Source organism: Mesoplodon bidens (genome assembly GCF_964165515.1).
Source record: "Mesoplodon bidens genome assembly, chromosome: 9".
NCBI lineage: Eukaryota > Metazoa > Chordata > Mammalia > Artiodactyla > Ziphiidae > Mesoplodon > Mesoplodon bidens.
The window spans coordinates 22,978,098-22,998,701 of NC_138166.1; the positions used below are offsets into that span (position 1 = coordinate 22,978,098).

General features: G+C 41.8%; 2 protein-coding genes across 3 annotated transcripts in view; one reads left to right on the forward strand and one right to left on the reverse strand.

Moving 5' to 3' along the window:
* The window catches only part of LOC308622412 (up-regulator of cell proliferation), a 77,616-nt gene extending 65,673 nt beyond the window's left edge, over window positions 1-11,943 (reverse strand). The window contains exons 1-2 of one of the 2 annotated variants that reach the window (XM_081243846.1): window positions 11,658-11,943; window positions 646-769 (exon numbers count right to left, since the gene is read on the reverse strand). The gene's annotated coding sequence lies outside the window, so the exon portion shown is untranslated. The remainder of the gene's footprint in view (window positions 1-645; window positions 770-11,657) is intronic. The other variant, XM_081243847.1, reaches the window with a different exon arrangement.
* On the forward strand, window positions 11,711-19,988 carry LOC308622413 (uncharacterized protein; the record flags this gene model as incomplete). Its single annotated transcript, XM_081243848.1, has 2 exons — window positions 11,711-12,122; window positions 19,642-19,988. 2 exons carry the CDS (start codon window positions 11,711-11,713, stop codon window positions 19,737-19,739), a joined length of 510 nt encoding a protein of 169 aa, XP_081099974.1. The 3' UTR covers window positions 19,740-19,988.
* Window positions 19,989-20,604: the final 616 nt, after the last annotated feature.

The following is a 20,604-nucleotide window of genomic DNA, read 5'->3' on the forward strand; positions in this document are numbered from 1 at the left end:
TTTTTCTGTATGTCTTCTAATGTTTTTGTTGAATACTGGACATTTGAATCTAATAATGTGGTAGCTCTGGAAATCAGATTCTTCCCCCTTCCCCAGGGTTTGCTGTTGTTGTTGTTTTTGATTGCCATAGGCTGTCTCTGTCCTGAGAATCAGCCTAAGGTGTAAAGTTAAGGGCTTATGTATTTCCTGAGACTCTTCTTAGGCATGCGTAATCACTTTCTAATTTTATCCATATATGCAGTTGTTTTTTAATAGTCTAGTCTTTAATGTCTGTCTCCCAAAAGAGGAAAAGCAAAAAATGAAGTGGGGGGTGAAGAGTGCTGGCCTTTAAATATCTTGAAAGACACTTGAGCCAGATGGGGTAGGGGCTTGCAATAATGGGAGGAGGTGCAACAACAATGGCTCCCCTCTAGCTCTATTTGTCTGCACCTCTGTGATCAGAAGCAGCAATCAACAATCATATAACAGATCCCTGACATTTGAAAGAAAGGGTACTTGTTGCCCACCCTGACTCTCACAAGCTGGGTTCAAGTTGCTCCAGGAACACAGTCACACAGATTGTGTGTTGGGAATTGGTAGCTGCTACTGTGCCAAATGCTGATTATTGACAGAAATTTACCATCCAAGGGTTCCCATAAAAGTTACCTGTGTTCAACAGACTCCAGAGCTCCAAAACAGTTACATCAGATGATTCTGCTGGTGCAATTTTTGCCTAGCTGGGTAGACAGATTCCTGGTATTTCTGGCTCCACCATCTTCCCAGAAGCCTCCTTTAAAAAAAAAAAAAAAAGTTTTGTTTTCATTCATTTTCTCTGTCATTTTTCTAATTTATATTTCATTCATCATCTCTGTTCTAATTTTTATTATTTATTCCTGGTGCTAGCTTTTGGTTTAATTTCTCCCTCCCTTCTAAGGACAGTTTGGGGCAGATTTAGGATTCTTGATTGACACTTTTCAGTGTTTTTCTTTTGGCACTTTGAATATACCAGCCCACTGACCTCTGGCCTCCAAAGTTTCAAGTGAGAAATCTGCTGATAATCTTACTGAAGATCACTTTTATGTGATGAATCACTTCTCTCTTGCTGCTTTCAAGATTTTCTTTTGCTTTCAACAGTTTCTTTTGCTTTCAACAGTTTCTGTGTCTTCAGTGTGACCTTCTTTGAATTCATCTTATTAGGAGTTCATTAAGGTTTTGAGTGTTTATGTTCATGTCTTTCTTCAAATTTGGGAAGTTCTTAGGCATTATTTCTTCAAATAATCCCTTTGCTCCTGTCTGTCTCTCTCTTCTTCTGGGACTCCCACAATGCATGTTGATACTCTTGAAGATGTTCCACAGGTTCCTTGGGCTTTGTTCACTTCCCTTCGATCTTTATTCTTCCTGTTCTGCAGACTTGACAATTTCAATTGTTTTATCTTCTTCTTCACTGATTCTTTCTTCTCCTACTCAAATCTGCTTTTGACTGGGATCTAGTGAGTTTTTCATTCAAGTTATTGTACTTTTCAGCTCCAGAATCTCTTTTTGGTGTGGTCTTATATTTTCTCTTTATTCATAGTTCCATTTTGTTCATACATAATTATCTTGACTTTCTCTGTGTCTTCCTTTAGTTTTTTGAGCATCTTTAAGACAGGTTTTTTTTTTTTTAATTCTTTGTCTATTGGGTCTGCCATATGGCCTTTCTCACCAGTTTCTGTTGATTTTTTTTTCTTTGCATGGAAAAAAATTTTTTCCTGTTTCTTTGCACATCTTATAATTTTTTTCCCTGAAAATTTAATATTTGAATCTAACAATGTAGTAAGTCTGGAAATCAGATTGTTCCATTTCTCAAGGGTTTCCTTTCATTTTTGTTTACTTTATTAGTATTTTTATTGTTTTATGCTCTCTTTCCCAGGGATCAGCCTGAGGTATAAACTTAAGGTCTTATCAGGTCTGAGTCTGTGTTTTTCCTTAGACATGTATGGTGATCTGTACATGGGTTGCTTTTGAATGTCCTAGTCCTTAAATGTCTGGCTCCCAAAATAAGGAAAAAAGATAAATAAAGATGGAGAGAAAAGTGCCAGCTCTTTAAATCTCCTAGAAGTTGTTTCAGCTGTAGGGCTTGGGGCTTGCAACAATGGGAGGGGTGGTGCAGCAATGACTGCCCACTTCTATGTCTGTACTTCCATTATCAGAAGCAGCAATCAACAATCAGAAAACAGGTCCCTGATATTTGGAGGACAGGGTCCTTATTGCCCACCTTGGGTCCGCAAGCTGCATGTAAGCTGCTCCTGGTACAAATGCACAACTGACTGTCTCAGAGCTGAGGGTGGGGGATGGGTAGCAATTGCTGAAATTGACCAAAATTAACTGCAATTTCCCATTCAAGCCTTCTCCTTGAAGTTGCAAGTCTGAATAGACTCCACAGTTCCAACATAGCTATATCAAGCAGATTCTGCCAGTGTAATTGTCCAGGAAAGAAGACAAGGTTCCTGGCACTTCCTACTCTGTCTTCCCAGAATCCCAAAGCTCTTTTTATATATTGCTGAATTCCACTTATTAATGTTTCATTGAGGATTTTTTGCATCTGTATTCATGAGAGATATTAATCTTCAGTTTTCCTTTCTTGAATGGTCTTTGTATGATTTTGGTATCAGGATAACACTGGCCTCACAAAACGAGTTGGGGAATTTCTCCTTTTCTGCTTTCTGGTAGATAATGTATAGAATTGCTTCTTCTTTTAATGTTTGGTAGAATTCTCTGCTGAAAACATCTGATTCTTTCTTTGGAGTTTTTATGTTTTATTTCTATTTTATTTATTTATTTATTTGGCCACACTGCATGACATGTGGGGTCTTGGTTCCCTGACCAGGGATTGAATACATGCCCCTTGCATTGGAAGCATGGAGTCTTAACCACTGGACCGCCAGGGAAGTCCCTTCTTGCGAGGTTTTAAATTAAAAACTCAATTTCTTTAATATTTATAGAACTATAAAAATTTGTCTTCCATATTGGATGATTTTTGAGGAATTAGTCCATTTCACTTTAGTTGTCAAATTTAGGTATGTAAAATTATTTATATTTCCTTATTACTCCTTTGAAATCTACAAGATTTGTAGTGGTATCCCACTTCATTTCTGATATTGCTAATTTGCATCATTTGGCAATATTATTGATCTTTTCAAAGAACCATCTTTTGCTTACTTTCTCTATTGTTTTTCTACTTTCAATTTGCACCTCTGGGTTTACCCTGCTCTTCTTTTTATAGGATCCTAAAGTGAGAGCTTACATGATTTTCTTGAGACTTTCCCTTTTTTCTAATGTAAGAATTTGGTGCTATAAATTTTTCTCTAGCACTACTTTAGTTATAGCCCACTCATCTTGGTATGTTTTAATTTCATTTTCATTTAGTTCAATGTATTGTTTTTATTTCCCTTGAGACTTCCTCTTTGACTCAAAGATTATTTAGCAACTTGTTTCCAACTGTTTGGAGATTTTCCTGTTATCTTTCTGTTACTGATTTTTAGCTTGGTTCATTTGTGGTGAGAACACACACAGTATGATTTCAATTATTTTAAATATGTTGAAGATTGTTTTATGGCCCTATCATGGTAAGTGGTCTATCTTGGTAAACTATCCATGGGAACTTGAAAAGAATGTGTATTCTGCCGTTGTTGGGTGAAGTGGTGTGTGTGTGTGCGTGCTGCATCCTGTTAATTTATGGTACTGTTGAGTTATTATATAACCTTGCTGATTTTCCATGTAGTTCAGTCAATTATTGAAAGAGGGGCAATGAAGTCTCCAACTATAATCATGGGTTTGTCAATTTCTCCTCTCAGTTGTGTCCGTTTTTGCTTTAAGTATTTTGCAGCTCTGTTTGGTACATACAAATTTAGGATTGCCATGTCTTCTTGATAGACTGACCCTTTCAGTATTATGAAATGCCCCTCTCTGACCCCAGTGATTTTCTTTGCTCTAGAGTCTACTTTATCTGACATTAATGTAGCCACTACAGCTTTTTTCTGATTGTTTGCATTGCATATCTTTTGCCATGTTTTTACTTTCAACCTACATATACCATTAATTTTGAACTGAGTTTCTTGTGGGGAGCATATAGTAGGGTCTTGTTTTTTATCTACTCTGTTCTTCTCTTTTAGTTGGTATATTCAGACATTTACATGTAATATAATTATTGATATGCTAGGACTTCAGCAGGGTTTTATGTTTCATTTTATTTTGTTTCTTATGTTTTCTTCTTCTGCCTTCCTTTGGGTTACTTGTACCTTTTTTTTTTCTTTTAGAATTCCATTTTGCTTTATCAATAGTGCTTTTGAATGTATCTCTTTGTATAGACATTTAGTTGTTGTATTATATTATGCACACGTAACTTTTCATAGTCCTCTGGTGTCAAGATTTCACCAGTTTGAGTCAAGTGTAAAAACCTTTCAATCCTTTCAGTTCCTTTACCCTCTGTCATTTATAATACAATTGTCCTAAATGTTTCCCCTACATGCTTTGAGATCCACAGACAATGTTACAATTTTTGCTTCACTCACCAAATATAATTTAGAAAACTTAAGAGAAAAAATTCCATTGTATTAACTAATATTTTTACTCTTTCTATTGTTCTATCTCCTTTCCTGATGTCTCAGGAATTCTTCTTTTATCATTTCCTTTCCAGTTCAAGAACCTCCTTCAGCCCTTTTTTTAAAAAAATAGGGTGGATCTACTGGTGACAAACCCTTCTAGTTTTCCTTCATCTGAGAATGTCTTGATATCTATACACTTTATTCCTGAAGAATATTTTCACTGCATATAGAATTCTTAGTTATAGTTGTTTTCAGCACTTGGAAATGTGATGCCCCTTCCTTCTGGCCTCTTTGGTTTCTGATAAGAAACTTGCTGTAATTCAAATTGTTTTTTACTTATAGGTAAAGTATTATTTTTTTCTTTCTGCTTTCAAGATTTTTCATCTTTAGTTTTCAGAATTTTGACTATGATGTATCTTGGCATGATATTTTGGGGGGTGCATCCTATTTTGGGTTAGCTCAGCTTCTTGAATCTGTAGCTTTATGTCTTTTGCCAAATTTTTTTTCAGTCATTATTTATTCAAATATGTATTCAACCTCACCCTCCTTCTCCTCTCCCTCTGGGATGCAGATGAGATAAATATTAGATCATTTGTTATACTACCACAGGTCCCTGAGGCTCTATTCACTTTTTTTTTTCCAATCTATTTTTCTCTGTTGGTTAATTTCTATTGTTTTATCTTTACTTTCACCAATCCTTTCCCTATCATTTCCACTCTGCTACTGAATCCATCTAGTGAGTTTACTATTTCCTTTATTGTAATATTCAGTTTAAAATTTTCCATTTGGTTCCTCTTTATATTTTGTATTTCTTTGCTGAGACTTTCTAGTTTTTTGTTTCAATCATTTTCAGAATTTTTTAATTAAAGTATTTTTATCATGCCTGCTTTAAAACCTTTGTCAGAAAATGCCCATCTCTGTGTCATTTCTGGTTTGGTGTCTGATGATTATCTTGTCTTTCTCAAGTTAAGATAGTCTTGGTTCTTGGTATAATGAGTGATTTTCAGTTGTACCCTGGACATTTTGATTACTGAATTGAGACTCAGATCCTATTTAAACCTTCTGTTTTACAGGCTCCTCTGACATCACATCAGCACAGAAAGGAAGACCCCACCTCAATTCTACCAAGTGGGGGTGAAATTCCATCACCCTGGCTGGGAGGGTATGATGATTAATTTTATATGTCAGTTTGACTGGGCTATAGGATGCCTTGATCATAAAGATTATTTCTGGATGTGCTGTGAGAGTGTTTCCAGAAGAGGTTAGCATTTGAATTGGTGGACTGAGTGAAGCTGATGGTCCTCCCCAAAGTGGGTGGGTATCATCCAATCTATTGAGAGCCTGAACAGAACAAAAGCTCAAGCACAAATGCTTGAGCTGATATCAATCTTCTCTTGCCCTTAGTGTTCCTGGCTCATCTCTTCTTCCCACCTCCCTCTAGTTTCTCAGGAGAACCCTAATACGAGGCATGAGGGGTGGGGGGAAGAGGGGAGAGTGCCTTGTAACTGCTCCCTACATGTTCATGACTTTCATGAACACTATGTCATGTTCATGACTTTCATGAACACTATGAAGGATGAAAGGTCTCATTATCATTGGGTGGCCATGACAATCCCAGCTTCTCTTGGTCTTTTTTGAAATCATCCCAGCAAAACAATCATGGAAGTCTAGGTTCCCCACTTAATCTTTGCTGAGGGGGATTACGGCCCATTTTGTTCCATGGTGTTTGGCTGCAGTAAAGCAGTTATTGTCTGTAAGTTTTCTGTCTTGCTAAGTTGCCTCTTTCTTGGTCCTTGTTTATTTCCCCCCCCAAATTCATATTTTGAAGCCCTACCCCTGAGTGTGGCTGTATTTGGAGATGGGGCCTCTAAGGAAGTAATTAAGGTTAAATGAGGTCATAACGTTGGGCTTTGATCCAATAGGGCTAGTGTCCTTATAAGGCACACCAGAGAACTAGTGTTCTCCCCATGCAGCCCCACTCCCTATGTAGATGCACCAAGGAAAGACCATGTAAATATATAGTGAGAAGGACCAGGAAGAGAGCCCTCACTGGAAACCAAGTCAGCCAGAACCTTGATCTTGGACTTCTGACCTCCAGATCTGTGAGAAAATAAATTTCTGCTGTTTAAGGCACCCTGACTGTGGTACATATGACAGTCCTAGCAAACTAATACAGATTCCCTTGGCTCAAGGTTTTTCATGGGGTTGCAGTCAAGCTGTCAGCCAGGATCATCCCAAGGCTTAAATAAGGAAGGATGAATTTCCAAGCTCATTACTATGGTGTTGGCAGGATTCAGTTTCTTGTGGGGTGTTGGGCTGAGCGCCTGTTTTTCACTAGCTATTGCTATGAGGCCTCTCTCAGTTGCTTGGCACAGGGGCCTCTCCATAGGGCAGCTCACAATATGGCAGCTGGTTTCCATCACAGTGAGGAAGTGAAGGAGCAAGGCAACAAGAGAATGAGAAAGCAAGAGTGTCTGCTCAAGAGAGAAGCCAGTCTTTTACTTAACCCTAATCTCAGCAGTGACATCCCATCACCTTTTCGATTCATTAGAAACGTCACTATATCCAGCCCACACTCAAGGAGAGAAGATTAAAAAAGGGCCTGAATACTAAGAGGTAGGTATTGTTGGAGGCCATCTTAGAGGCTTTCTACAAGCTTTCAATGGCCAAATGTGGGACAATTTGAGCAGCATAATAAATGACACTAATGGATTAATACTGATAGAATAAACATTCATGAGTCCATACTGTTATAAACAAAATAATTGAATAAATACAGATCTTCAAAATATGATGGGGTTATGTCCTGATAAACCCATAAGTTGAAAATGCATTTAATACACCTAACTTATGGAACATCATAGCTTAGCCAAGCCTATCTTAAATGTGCTCAGAACACTTACGTTAGCCTAAAGTTGGACAAAGTCATCTAACACAAAACCTATATTATAATAAACTACTGAATATCTCATGTATTTTATTGAATACTATGCTGAAAGTAAAAATCTAGAATGGTTGTAAGGGTACGGAATAGTTCTAAGTGTATTGGTTGTTTACCTCCCTGACTGTGTGACTGACTGGTTCACTGCCACTGCCCAGCATCACAAGACAGTATCATACTACATATCACTAGCTCAGGAAAAGATCAAAATTCAAAATTCGATGTACAGTTTCTACTCAACTTCTATTGCTTTCACACTGTCGTAAAATCAAAAAATTATAAGTCAAACCACTTTAAGTCAGGGACTGTCTGTAAATAAATGGAGGGGAAAGGACAGCTCTTCCTTAGAGTAGAATTCCATTTAACAAAAGTAGAAAGAAAACAGGAAATAGAAAATCACCATTTGGTAAATACCACAGTAATACTTGCTGTGAGCAAGAATGAAGTCTAAAATTACTGGATGAAATTCTGATTTAAAAAATAAGGTAAATGCAGTCTTAAAGTTTCTCCCCACAAGCTACTTATTAATTTAAAAAGAAAATTTTTTAACTTTACAGTGGAGAAATCTGATAAATAACAACTTAACAGAATGATCAGACTTAACCAGTAATGACTTACCAATTTCACGTACCTCTAATATGATGCACCAAGAAGGGCACATCACTTCTGTAATCGTCTTGCCAAAAATGCGTCAATCAGAAAACCCAAATTGATTGATTTCTCATCAATCAGAAAACCCCAATTGTGGGACATCTTACAAAATAATTTTCCCATACTCTTCAAGTGTCAAGATCATCAAAGACAAAGAAAGACTAAAAATTGTCTAAGATTCCAGGAGGCTAAGGCAACAGGATAAACCTACGCAACATGGGATCCTAAATCGGATCCTGAACCAGAAAAAAAGACATTGCTTGGATAATTTTTTTTTTTTTTTTTTTCTTTTTGCGGTATGCGGGCCTCTCACTGTTGTGGCCTCTCCCGTTGCGGAGCACAGGCTCCGGACGCGCAGGCCCAGCGGCCATGGCTCACGGGCCCAGCCGCTCCGCGGCATATGGGATCCTCCCAGACCGGGGCACGAACCCGTATCCCCTGCATCGGCAGGCGGACTCTCAACCACTGCGCCACCAGGGAGGCCCGGATAATTTTTTTTAAGAACCATCTTTTATTGAACTATTTTATTTTTAAAAATTTTTATTGGAGTATAGTTGCCTTACAATGTTGTTAGTTTCTACTGTATAGCAAAGTGAATCAGCTATATGTATACATGTATCCCCTCTTTTTTGGATTTCCTTCCCATTTAGGTCACTACAGAGCACTGAGTAGAGTTCCCTGTGCTATACAATAGGTTCTCATTATTTATCTATTTTATACTTAGTATCAATAGTGTATATTGACCCCAATCTCCCAATTCATCCCACCCCCCTTTCCCCCTTGGTATCCATGTTTAGATAACTAACGAAATTTAAATGGAGACTGTAAATTAGTAAAGAGTATTGTATAGATGTTAATTTTCTCAAATAATTATATTACAGTTATGTAATATACTAACATTAAAAGCTGGATGAAGGGTATACAAGAACTCTGAGTATTGTTATATTTCAAACAACTTTACAGACGTATAATTTACCCACTAGCAATCCTGCTCTCCCTCAGCCCTAGGCAACTACTAATACACTTTGTCTCTAGAGTTGCCTATTCTGGACCTTTCATATAAATGGAATCATATGGAAATGGAAGCTTTTTGTAACCGACTTCTTTCTTTCAGCATAATGTTTTCGAGGTTCATCCACTGTTATGTGTTGAATTGTGTACCCCCAAAAGATGTTGAAGTTCCCAGTACCTGTGAATGTGCCTTTATTTGAAATTTGGATCTCTGCAGATGTCAAGTAAAGATGAGGTCATTAGCTGTGGTGGGCCCTAATCCAATGATTGAGTCCTCGTAAAGAGGGGAAATTTGGACACAGAGATAGATACACTTAGAGGGAAGATGAGGTCAAGACACAGGAAGAACACCATCTGCAAGCCACAGAATGCCTGAGGCTACCAGAAGCTAGAGGATAGGCATGGAAAAGATTTTCTTTCACACCCCTCAGAAGAAACCAACCCTGCCAATACCTTGATTTCAGACTTCCAGCCTCCAAAACTATGAGACAATAAATTTCTGTTAAGCCTCCCAGTTTCTGGTACTTTGATATGGCAACCCCAGAAATCGAATATATTCATGATGCATATTATCAGTACTTCATTCCTTTTTATTGCCAAAATTATTCCACTGTGTGGCTGTATGACATCTGGCTTATCCATTCAACATTTGGGTTATTTTGACCTTTTGGCTAGCATAAAAAATGCTGCTGTAAATATTTGCATACAAGTTTCTGTGTGGACATGTTTTAATTTCCCTTGGGTATATACCTAAGAATGGAATTGCCAGGTCATATAATTGTATGTTTACCTTTTTAAGGAACTGCCAAACTATTTTCCAAAGTAGCTGCACCATTTTATATTCCCACCAGTGAAGTGTGAGGGTTTCAACTTCTCCACATCCTCACCAACACTTGTTACTATCTGTCCTTTTGATCATAGCCAAGAGAGTATGAAGTAGTATCTAATTGTGGCCTTGATTTGCATTTTTGTAATGACTAAGGATGTTGAGCTTTTTTTGTTTTATGTGCTTATTGGCCATTTCTATATCTTCTTTGAAGAAATTTCTACTCAAATCCTTTGCCTAGTTTTTAATGAGTTTATCTTTTTTATTGACTTGTAAGAGTTTATATATTCTGGATACTGAATCCTTATCAAATATATGATTTGCAAGTATTTTCTCTCATTCTTTTTGCTTTCTTGATGGTGCTGTTTGAAGCACAAAAGTTTTACATTTTTATGAAGTCCAATTTGTCAACTTTCATATCTTTTATTATATTTGCAAAACTTCAGTGCATCTAAAATTACTTCAACATAAAAAAACTATAAAAATCTATGTAAAAAGTTTAGAAGACTATGTTCTAGACTACCAAAAGGAAGTAGAAATGGAATTTTTCATTTGCTATTCAATACAGTTCTGTTTCTTTTCTTTTTTCTAGATTATACAAGTGATGCAAATTCTCTGGAAATTTTAGAAATTAACATTAGTAAACTAATGTAGTAAACTCACCATCCAGGGATAACCATCACTGTCACTGAAATTTATAGTCTCACACAAACATATAAACATTCATAAAAATTGAGGACCATTTGTTCTATGAGGGGAGAGCCATGTAAACAATGTGGGGATGGATGACTCATGGACTAACAGGAATTTGTGTTGCCATGCTACACCAAGGAGAGGTGGTGCCCAACCAGGGCCATTCAGAGGGCGATGGCTTGAACTGGCTTTACAAGGTGAGTGATGGCTGTGCTTTAGGGGAAAAAGAGAAGTTTTCTAGAGGGCAACCAGGAGTAAAGGAATGTCAACGGAGCAGTGATGTAAACCCCTGATAGTAAGCCAGACTGGATGACACTGGATTCTGAAGGGCCTTCCATGGCATGGGATGCAATCCATGCAGGCCACGGGGCATCCTTGAAGACTTCTGGACAAAGACATGGCCGGGGACCATGGAAATGTCTGAGATATATTTTATATTCTGCGCACTCACATGCAGATGACCATATGTCCTGGTTGGTCGCAGACAGCCTCAGATTACACCTTTGGTCCTAGAGTTGCACCCCCTTTCACTCTCAAAAGTGCCCAAATTTGGAGGATAAATATTATCATCTACACACACACACACAAACACACACAACAGAACTTTCACAATTCTCACCTTTATTATGCGAAATGCACTGAGATTTTGCATTCTATTTTATTTCATTAAAATATATATATATTGGTTGCAACCCATTAAACTGACTTTGACACACTAATAGCTCCTAGCCCAAAAACTCTGACCTAGATGCCTGTCAGGTCTTGGGAAAAGGGGGAAGAAGACAGTTAAGTTTGGATATGTACAGTTTAAGGCCGTGGTTCTCACCCTTGGCAGTGCATCAAAATCAACTAAAGCATTACTGAAAATGCACATCTTCAGGTCCACTGCATATAAAGCTCTACTACGTGTATTTCTATGGAAAGAGCTGTAACATATTTGACAAATAACACATGAAAGGGGATGAATACTTACAGAATTAAGTTCAAAGCAGAACCACTACTTTCAGGAGTATGTGACAGCCTGGGATGGAACACGGCGCGGGGGTGGGTCAGAGGGCACGGCCGCGATACCTCCTGGGTGTTCGGCGGGTCCCTGTTAAACCAACGACCGCCCCTCTCTCCGCCAGCCTCCCTAGACCCTCACTGACCCGGGAGGTAGGGTCGCGGGGCGGCAGAGACCAGAGGAGAGGCAACCGGAGGCGCGGCCGCTCCGGGTCGCCGGGGCCTGCTCCACTCGCCGGCGCCGGGACGCGCCGGGACGCACCACAGCCAGAACGCCGCCCCATAGTGCCCCGCGGCGCGCACGCGCAGGCGGCCGTTCCCAGCTTGCAGCCCAGCGCGGCGACCGAGCCGGCCGGGGGCCGCCTCTGGCAGCCCCGGGCCGGACGCCCCTGTCCCCAGCAGCGGGGGCAGGATGGCGCTGAAGCGGATCCAGAAGGTAAGGAGTCTTCCCGCCCTCAGGCTCCTTGCTAGTCCGAAGCGTCGATTCGCGAGCGGGGGTGGCGCGGCCGCCAAGTGAACGCAGCTGAGAAGGGACGGAGTACGGCCACACCTGCCACTGAGAGAAGCAGAACCAGCCCCCGCGCGGCCTTAAAAGGGCACCGCGCTGCGTGCGGGGCGGGGCGAGGCCACGTGGCTAGCGTGGGGCGGAGCGGGGCGAGCGGAGCGTCTCGACCCGGCACTTGGAACCAGCTGCGGACTCGCCACGCCTTGGGCCATGTGCGCGGGCTTCCTGGGCAGAGTGACGGCGGCGGGCCCCAGAGGAAGGAGGGTATGCTCTTGTCGGGGTGTCTGGAGGGCTGAGCAGAGGAGTCGAGTTTGGAGCTGGGCCCTAAGGGATGAGTAGGATCTCAGCAGGTGCAGAAAAGGGACAAGGGCATTCGTGGCCCGGGAGAGACGACGTGGTTGGGCTTGGGGCGGGGAGGGGATGACTGGGGTTTAAGCGCTGCTGGAGCAGGGGATGGGAGTGGGTGGGCCTTAGGGGCAGTGCTGGGATAATTTTTTAATCCTGTAAGTAATCGGGAGTCCTTGCAGGCGTTTAATATATTAACTAGAATTTGGAAAATGCACAACAGTAGAAGAAAGAAAAGGTATTTTCACTTCTGCCATATTTCACTTCTGTTTGTTGACATTCTAGCATATCTACTACCAATATTTTACCTATACTTCAAATAAATTATGCTATATTTTGTATCCTGCTTTTTCATATAGCATTAAACGTGGGCATTTTTCATGTTGTGAAATAGTATTCATAACTGTAATTTTTTTTTTCCCCGGTACGCGGGCCTCTCACTGTTGTGGCCTCTCCCGTTGCGGAGCACAGGCTCTGGATGCGCAGGCTCAGCGGCCCTGGCTCACGGGCCCAGCCGCTCCACGGCACGTGGGATCTTCCCGGACCGGGGCACGAACCCGCGTCCCCTGCATCGGCAGGCGGACTCTCAACCACTGCGCCACCAGGGAATCCCCATAACTGTAATTTTTAACATTAGCATTCCGTAAGTACACTTCCAGTAACTTATTTAATCATTACCTGTAGTGAATAAACACACTGGACATGGATGTCAGAGGGCAAGGCACTTAATCATTCCCACCCTCCGTGTCCACATGTTTTTACAGGTGTTTTTTTGAGACTTAGATGATACATGTTTAGTACATGTTTGGCATATATCAAGTGCTCAGTATGAGTTAACTGCCCCTGATATTCTAAATTTTATATAAAGTAAATAATGCTGTAATAAGCATCATTGTGTGGTGAGCTTAGGCTTGATTGCCAGAGGTGAGATTGCAGGATCTCTAAGGGTATGGCTCTTTTTAATAAACAGCCCTCCAAAAAAGAATGTTTTCGGCAAATTATTCTCTGAAAGAGGTCATCTGTCATCCTAGGACTTTGAGACAGGTGAATGACATGCTCAGATCTGTGTTGTAAAAAGAGCCTTCTGGCTCTGATGTGGCCTGGAGTGGGCCAGACACTGGAACAAAGGGAGAGTGGAGGGTATTGTGAAAGTCCAGCAAAGGCTTCATCCAAGTGAATGACCATGGAATGGATACCGAGGCAAGAACTATACTTGGATGATGTGGAAGGGCAGAACTGACAAGACTTGAAAAAGAGTATGTGGTGAAAGTGAGAGAGGGAGGTGCACAAGATGGGTAGCTGGCTGGATGGTAGTATTATTGCCTGTGTTGGGGAATCAGACATTGTGAGGGCAGGGAGCAGGGTGCGGGAGATAAGGAGGGTAGGTTTGAACTTACATGTGTGAACATGTAGGCTGGTAAGATTTACAAAAAGGAGAACTAGGAGTAACAAGCTTGGACCTTGAGGATCACATGGGAACCGTAGATGTAAGGTAATTGAGGTCACAAGGCCAGGGAGAACTTTCCTTGGTAGGAACCAATAAAGGAAGTAAGCAGAGCTGGCTTCACCAGTATGTGACTCATAAGGTCTCACAGGGCCCCTTGTGAAGGGCCCTGCCCTTGGTTTAATGCTGTGCAGTCACCGTCTTGAAATTCTCAATAATTTTGACCAAGAAACCCCGCATTTTCATTTTGCATGAGGACCCTGCAAATTCTGTATCAAGACCTGGGAGAAACAGCCCACAGTGGTCAGAAGACATCACTGGGATGACTTAGGAAGCCCTGGCTGCAAGTAACAGAGACCCAGCCACCCTTGCTCACAGAACTGAAGGTCCATAGAGCTTTGGAAGTGATTTTGGAGCTCCTGCTCTGTTTTTGTGAAATTCTCTGGACTGAGTAGCTCTGGGCCCCAGAGCCCACTGGACATACCCTGGGAGACAAGGAGGCGTTGGCTTCCAGAAGTTCTCAGAAAGCCCAGCAAATCTTTTTTTTTTCCTTTACCCCTTGTTATGAATCATTTCACATGCTCATTCTTGAACCGGTGGATAGTAAGGGGTGCAGCTCCTCTTAGACCTGGGGCTGAAGGTGAGTCTGCCTCTCCTGAGGGACTGGAACTGAACAGGAGCTCTTTAAGACAGAGGAAGAGGAGTGGATGCCAGCAGTATGAGGCCTGATCAGTAGGTGGCCTTGCACTAGCTGTCCCCTTAGCTCCCAACCCACAGCCCTTGCCAACCAACTTCATACCTTTTTTAAAAGATTTTTCCAAAGAGTTGAGTATTTGTGCATGAACTTTCAGTTTATTGATAAAGTATTTCCTTCAATTAAACAGGAATTCACATTTAAAAATCTGAATATGAGTCAGTGTAACATTTCTAAATGTCTTCAACAGGGACAGGAATTTATGTGGCAGCTTTATATTTATGTTTACATTAATGATTATTTTTTGCTTTTTAAGGTAATATGTATCCTTTAGAGAAAATTTGGAAAATACCCCAAAATGCAGTCTTTTAAAAAGTCATCTGTAGCCCCATGAGATAATTATGGTTAACGTTTTGATAAGATTTCATTCCAGTCTCTTCAGTGTGAATGTATGCTTCTGACTATCATAGTCACATGGTACATCCAGTTTTATATTCTGCCTTTTCCCCCTCTTTTTACCTTAATGTTGTTTCATGACTTTTACTCCTGTAGTCTTTAGAAACTATAATTTTTAATGATTGCATAATACTTGATTTAGCTTTTCAGAAAAAGTTAACTCTTTTTCTGACTATGAATGTTAGTTGTTCTTCAGAGAGAACTTGGAAAATCAGGAAAGTATAGATAATACCCTATTTCATCTACTCTAAGATGAACTTTTTTTTTTTACATTTTCACATCTCTGAAATTGGGATGCTGCTTAAAATCGCTGTCAGCCCGGCAGCAGCTGTAACTTGGTTTTCACCATCTGTATGTGAAAGCCATGTCCCAGCAGTGTATATTGAGGTTAAGTGCATTGTTGGTGTGTTGAGTAATTGCTTTAAAAATGTCTTCAAGGGGCCTCCCTGGTGGCGCAGTGGTTGAGAGTCCGCCTGCCGATGCAGGGGATACGGGTTCGTGCCCCGGTCTGGGAGGATCCCATATGCCGCGGAGCGGCTGGGCCCGTGAGCCATGGCCGCTGGGCCTGCGCGTCCGGAGCCTGTGCTCCGCAACGGGAGAGGCCACAACAGTGAGAGGCCCGCATACCGCAAAAAAAAAGAAAAAAAAAAAATGTCTTCAAGAAGATACTGTGGGAGGGAGACACAGGAGGGAAGACATATGGGGATATATGTATATGTATAGCTGATTCACTTTGTTATAAAGCACAAACTAACACACCATTGTAAAGCAGTTATACTCCAATAAAGATGTTTAAAAAAAAAGATACTGTGACTTAATGCTGAAAATAAATGCTTTTGTGGACACAGGCACAGAAGCAGAACAGTGGGGAGTAAGCTTTATACCAATGGAATAAATGTTGCTGGAGAAAGGACTGCAGTTCTTTGTTTCCACGCCAAGCTAGCCAGATGCTTCATAGACCACAGAAAGGAAGGTTCCACCTACCCTCAGGTCGGTGAGGCTGGGTCACCTTTATTCACCGAGGTTTGTGCAAAGAGATTGTGTATTGTGGGCCTTTGCGGAATGGGTATCAATGGCTTGGAAGAAAACTCCAGAAACAGTATAGTGGAGGACTGTTTAAGAATTGCCACATCATCATTGCCTGAAAGGCACAGAGGATGATCGTGAGGACATCCGTGACCCAGGGTTAGTATTGGACTCTAAACGGGAAGAATCTATTTATTTATTTCACTTGTTTTTCCTTTTTTGTGTGTGTGGTATGCATGAGTGATTGAAAAACAGAAGCATGTGCCCAGGTGAGCTTAAAGCTGAGTTTTAAAATAAAAAGTTTTAAGTGTAAAGAATATCATATGATATCACTTGTGTGTGGAATTTTTTAAAAATGAGACAAATTAACTTATTTACCAAACAGAAATAGATTCATAGACATAGAAAACAAATTTATGGTAACCAAAGGGTAGAGGGTTGGGGGCGATAAATTAGAAGTTTGGGTTTAACAGATACGTACTATAAAATAAACAATAAGGACCTACTGTGTAGCACAGGGAACTATATTCAATATCTTGTAATAACATATAATGGAAAAGAATCTGAAAAAGAAAAAATATATATATGTGTAACTGAATCACTTTGGTGTAACCCAAAACTAACACAACATTGTAAATCAACTATACTTCAATAAAAAAAGATTTTTTCTAAAGATAGCAAGAACACAACCCACAGAATGAAGGAAAATATTTGTCAAATATCTGAAAAGGGACATGTGTCCAGAATATGTAAAAATTCTTACAACTCAACAATAAAAGACTGTCCAATTAAGAATAGAAAAAAAAAGAATGCATTTGGTCTTAGTTTAATTGCCAGTGTGTTTTCTTTCTTAGTTGTATATAAGATGGTCGTACATTGAATGAGATCTTGGATTCAGTGAAACAGTAACATAATTGAGTGTGTAACTATTTAAAGTGTAATGGTTTGCTTAACTATTTTCCTCTGGTCATCTGCTATGCTTTAACCTTTTCCCTTTTCAGGACTCACTTTTATCATCAATGTTATTTATAACAATAATTATTACACAGTTTTAACCTGCCTAGCCCTTTACAATTTATAAAATATATTTTTTATGTGTTTATTGAATAGGTAAGAAATTCCCATGATTCAAAATGCAAAAAATACAAAAGGGTCTACAGGGGAAAGTCTCCCATCCACTCCTGTCCCCAGCCATCCAGTTTTTCTCCCAGGGTGTCATCAGTGTTATTAGTTTCTTCTGTACTCTTCCAGTACTAGATATCTCTACCCATTCCTCATTCTTCCTTTTTGTAATAGTAATGACTGCATCCTCTGTGCACTGTCAGCCTTGACTCTACTGGGTATACTTGGGAACGGTTATACACATTACAAAATTATAGCCAAACATTAGTGCTGGCTGGTTGGCAGGCACGTGTTATAATTACAACTGAACAGATAATTATACTGAGGCCCAAAGAGGTCAAAGTTATTTTCCCAGTGACAGAGCTGGGACTCAGACCTGGGTCTTCTAGACACTATTGGGAAAACACAGGAATGCGATATATTAGTGAACTAGTTCTTTCAAATCACACTGTTCTTCCTTGAAATGCCAGTTAGCATTTGAAACTCCTTGGTGCTAGTTGGAACCTGTCAGTTGAGACCCACTTCTGGGCCTTCAGGAATCATCAACTCTTAGTAACCTTTCACCACACCTTTTATGAGGTATATGTGCTCTAGGGACAGGGAACAGCCCACGCGAATGCCTGCAGGTGTGGAGAAACCTGCTGAGTTGGGGGGGAATTGGCCAGTACTGCTAGCTTTTCCTGCCCCTGACTGCTCATCTGGTCTCTCTGGGATTTGCCTTAGTGCAGAGGGTATAAACAATCCCCTACAGAGTGGTAGTGGAGGTGTGGAGGACACAAAGCAGAGGGAAGCAGGAAAGGAACTGTTCTGAGGTTCCAGGAGCCATACTGCATTTTTGAGCATGTCCTCTGGTCCCCTCACATGACCTTAGTTGTTCCCCAAGCTCATTTCTGTTGTGACAACTAGCAATGCTGAGTACTGAGTGCTTACCAAGTGCAACCTATTTAGATACATTAGATACTAGCTAGGAACTGACCGGTGGTATACTGGTAGGTGTTTAAAAACCAACCCTCTGGGGCTTCCCTGGTGGCGCAGTGGTTGAGAGTCTGCCTGCCGATGCAGGGGACGCGGGTTCGTGCCCCAGTCCGGGAGGATCCCACATGCCGCGGAGCGGCTGGGCCCGTGAGCCATGGCCACTGAGCCTGCGCGTCTGGAGCCTGTGCTCCGCAATGGGAGAAGCCACAACAGTGAGAGGCCCGCGTACCAAAAAAAAAAAAAAAAAAATGTCGGCAAAGTTGTAGTTAAACTGCAAAATCCCCATCACCAGTGTCTTCTGTTTCCTTGAGCCTTATGGAATTTCTGCTGACTCCTTGCTGTGGGCCCACCCATCTACAACAGGGAGCTTGGCTGATGCATGTATGTCTCCAGGTCTATGAGGCTGAGGCCTCAGGCAAGACTTGAGAAGCTGGAGGCCCTCACAGCAAGAGTGATGTGAGCAGCAAGCGTGCCTTCTCTGTGGCCTTTGTAAATGGTTAGGGTGGCAGGAAAGAGCACTGCTCCTCCTGTGAGCCACCTCGTACCGACCTGTGGCTGCCCCTCGTAGCCAAGCCTTACATGACGAGCAGACCATACTGGTCACTCCCCACCTGAGGGCCTGGGTCCCAGACCAAGGTCGGGACTGCAGCCCTCCCACCTTCCTGCTACTGACTGCTTACTCCCTGTTTAAATCATAACAGAGACTCAACTAGGAAGGTTTGGGTTGGTTGGTTGGTTGGTTTTTAATCTCTCAAGATGTGAAGTATTTGTTTACTGGATTTCACTTACCATGCAGCATAAATAAGTTTTCTTTTTAGGGCAGGAAAAGCAACGATTTCATTTCTCTAACTCTAGTAATGTGGCCATGTGTGGCTGGAGCAGAGAGATGTGATCCTGGTGGTTTTTAAGAAAATGCTTTTCTTGCTAATTGACACTTCTGTGGAGGAAGACTTTGAATAAACACCTATTCTTTCCTACTGATGGCTGTGGTCTGAATGATTGCGTCCCCTCAAAACTCCTATGTTGAAATCTTAACCCCCAAGGTAATGACATTAGGAGGTGGGGCCTTTGGGAAGTGAGGAGGTCCTAACGGAGGGCATGACATTAGTGTGCTTATACAGGAGGCCCCCAGAGAGCTCCTTTGCCCCTTCCACCATGTGAGGACACGTGACGGCCATCTGTGAACGAGGAAGTGGGCTCTCACCAGATACCAGATGTACCAGTGCCCTGATCTTGGACTTCCAGCCTCTAGAACTGTGAGAAATGAATTTCAGTTGTTTGTAAGCCGCCCAGTCTGTGGTGTTTTGTTACAGCAGCTCGAATGGGTGGAAACCCTGGGGGACACCACTGTGGCAATTCTTTTTCTTAACGTTGTTGACTCCTTCTAGGCAGTGGGCTCCGGAAGGCGTTTACCAGCATGGTCCCTCCACACTTGGGCCCAGATACCTTCAGGACACACCTGCACTCAGAGTGTGAAGGACACTGACCATTTGGAGCCCTGCTTTCCTGCCCTGGATCTGTTATCCAAACGCACCAGGAGAGCATCAAGAAGTAAAGAAGATCTGAGTCTATCCACGTGCAAGAAGAGTATACAGGCTTGTGTGAATGACAGAGCAATTTGCTAAGGAGAGGAGAGAAGAGTCCTAGGAATGACCTGTGGAGACATCTCACATTCTCAAACCAAGGAAAAACCAAAAAGAGGGAGATGGCCAAAAGGAAATAGGAACTCAGGAAAAGCAGGAGTGGGAGGGAGAGGGGCGTGGACAGGATCTACACACAGCAGCCAGAGGGATATTTTTTTAAATAAATAAATAAATAAATAAATAAATAAATTTATTCATGGGTGTGTTGGGTCTCGGTTGCTGTGCATGGGCTTTCTCTAGTTGTGGCGAGCGGGGGCTGCTCTTCGTTGCGGTGCACGGCTTCTCATTGCGGTGGCTTTTCTTGTTGCGGAGCACGGGCTCCAGGCACGCGGGCTTCAGTAGTTGTGGCGCGTGGGCTCAGTAGTTGTGGTGCACGGGCTTAGTTGCCCTGCGGCATGTGGGATCTTCCTGGACCAGGGCTCGAACCCATGTCCCCTGCATTGGCAGGCAGATTCTTAACCACTGCACCACCAAGGAAGTCCCCAGAGGGACATTTTTAAAAGCATCCCTAGATCAGGGACTTCCCTGGTGGTCCAGTGGTTAAGACTCCATGCGCCCAATACAGGGGGGGCCCGGGTTCGATCTCTCGTCAGGGAACTAGATCCCGCATGCCGCAACTAAGAAAGATCCCATGTGCCACAATAAAGATCCCACATGTGGCAATGAAGATCCCGCGTGCCACAACTAAGACCCGGCGCAGCCAATAAA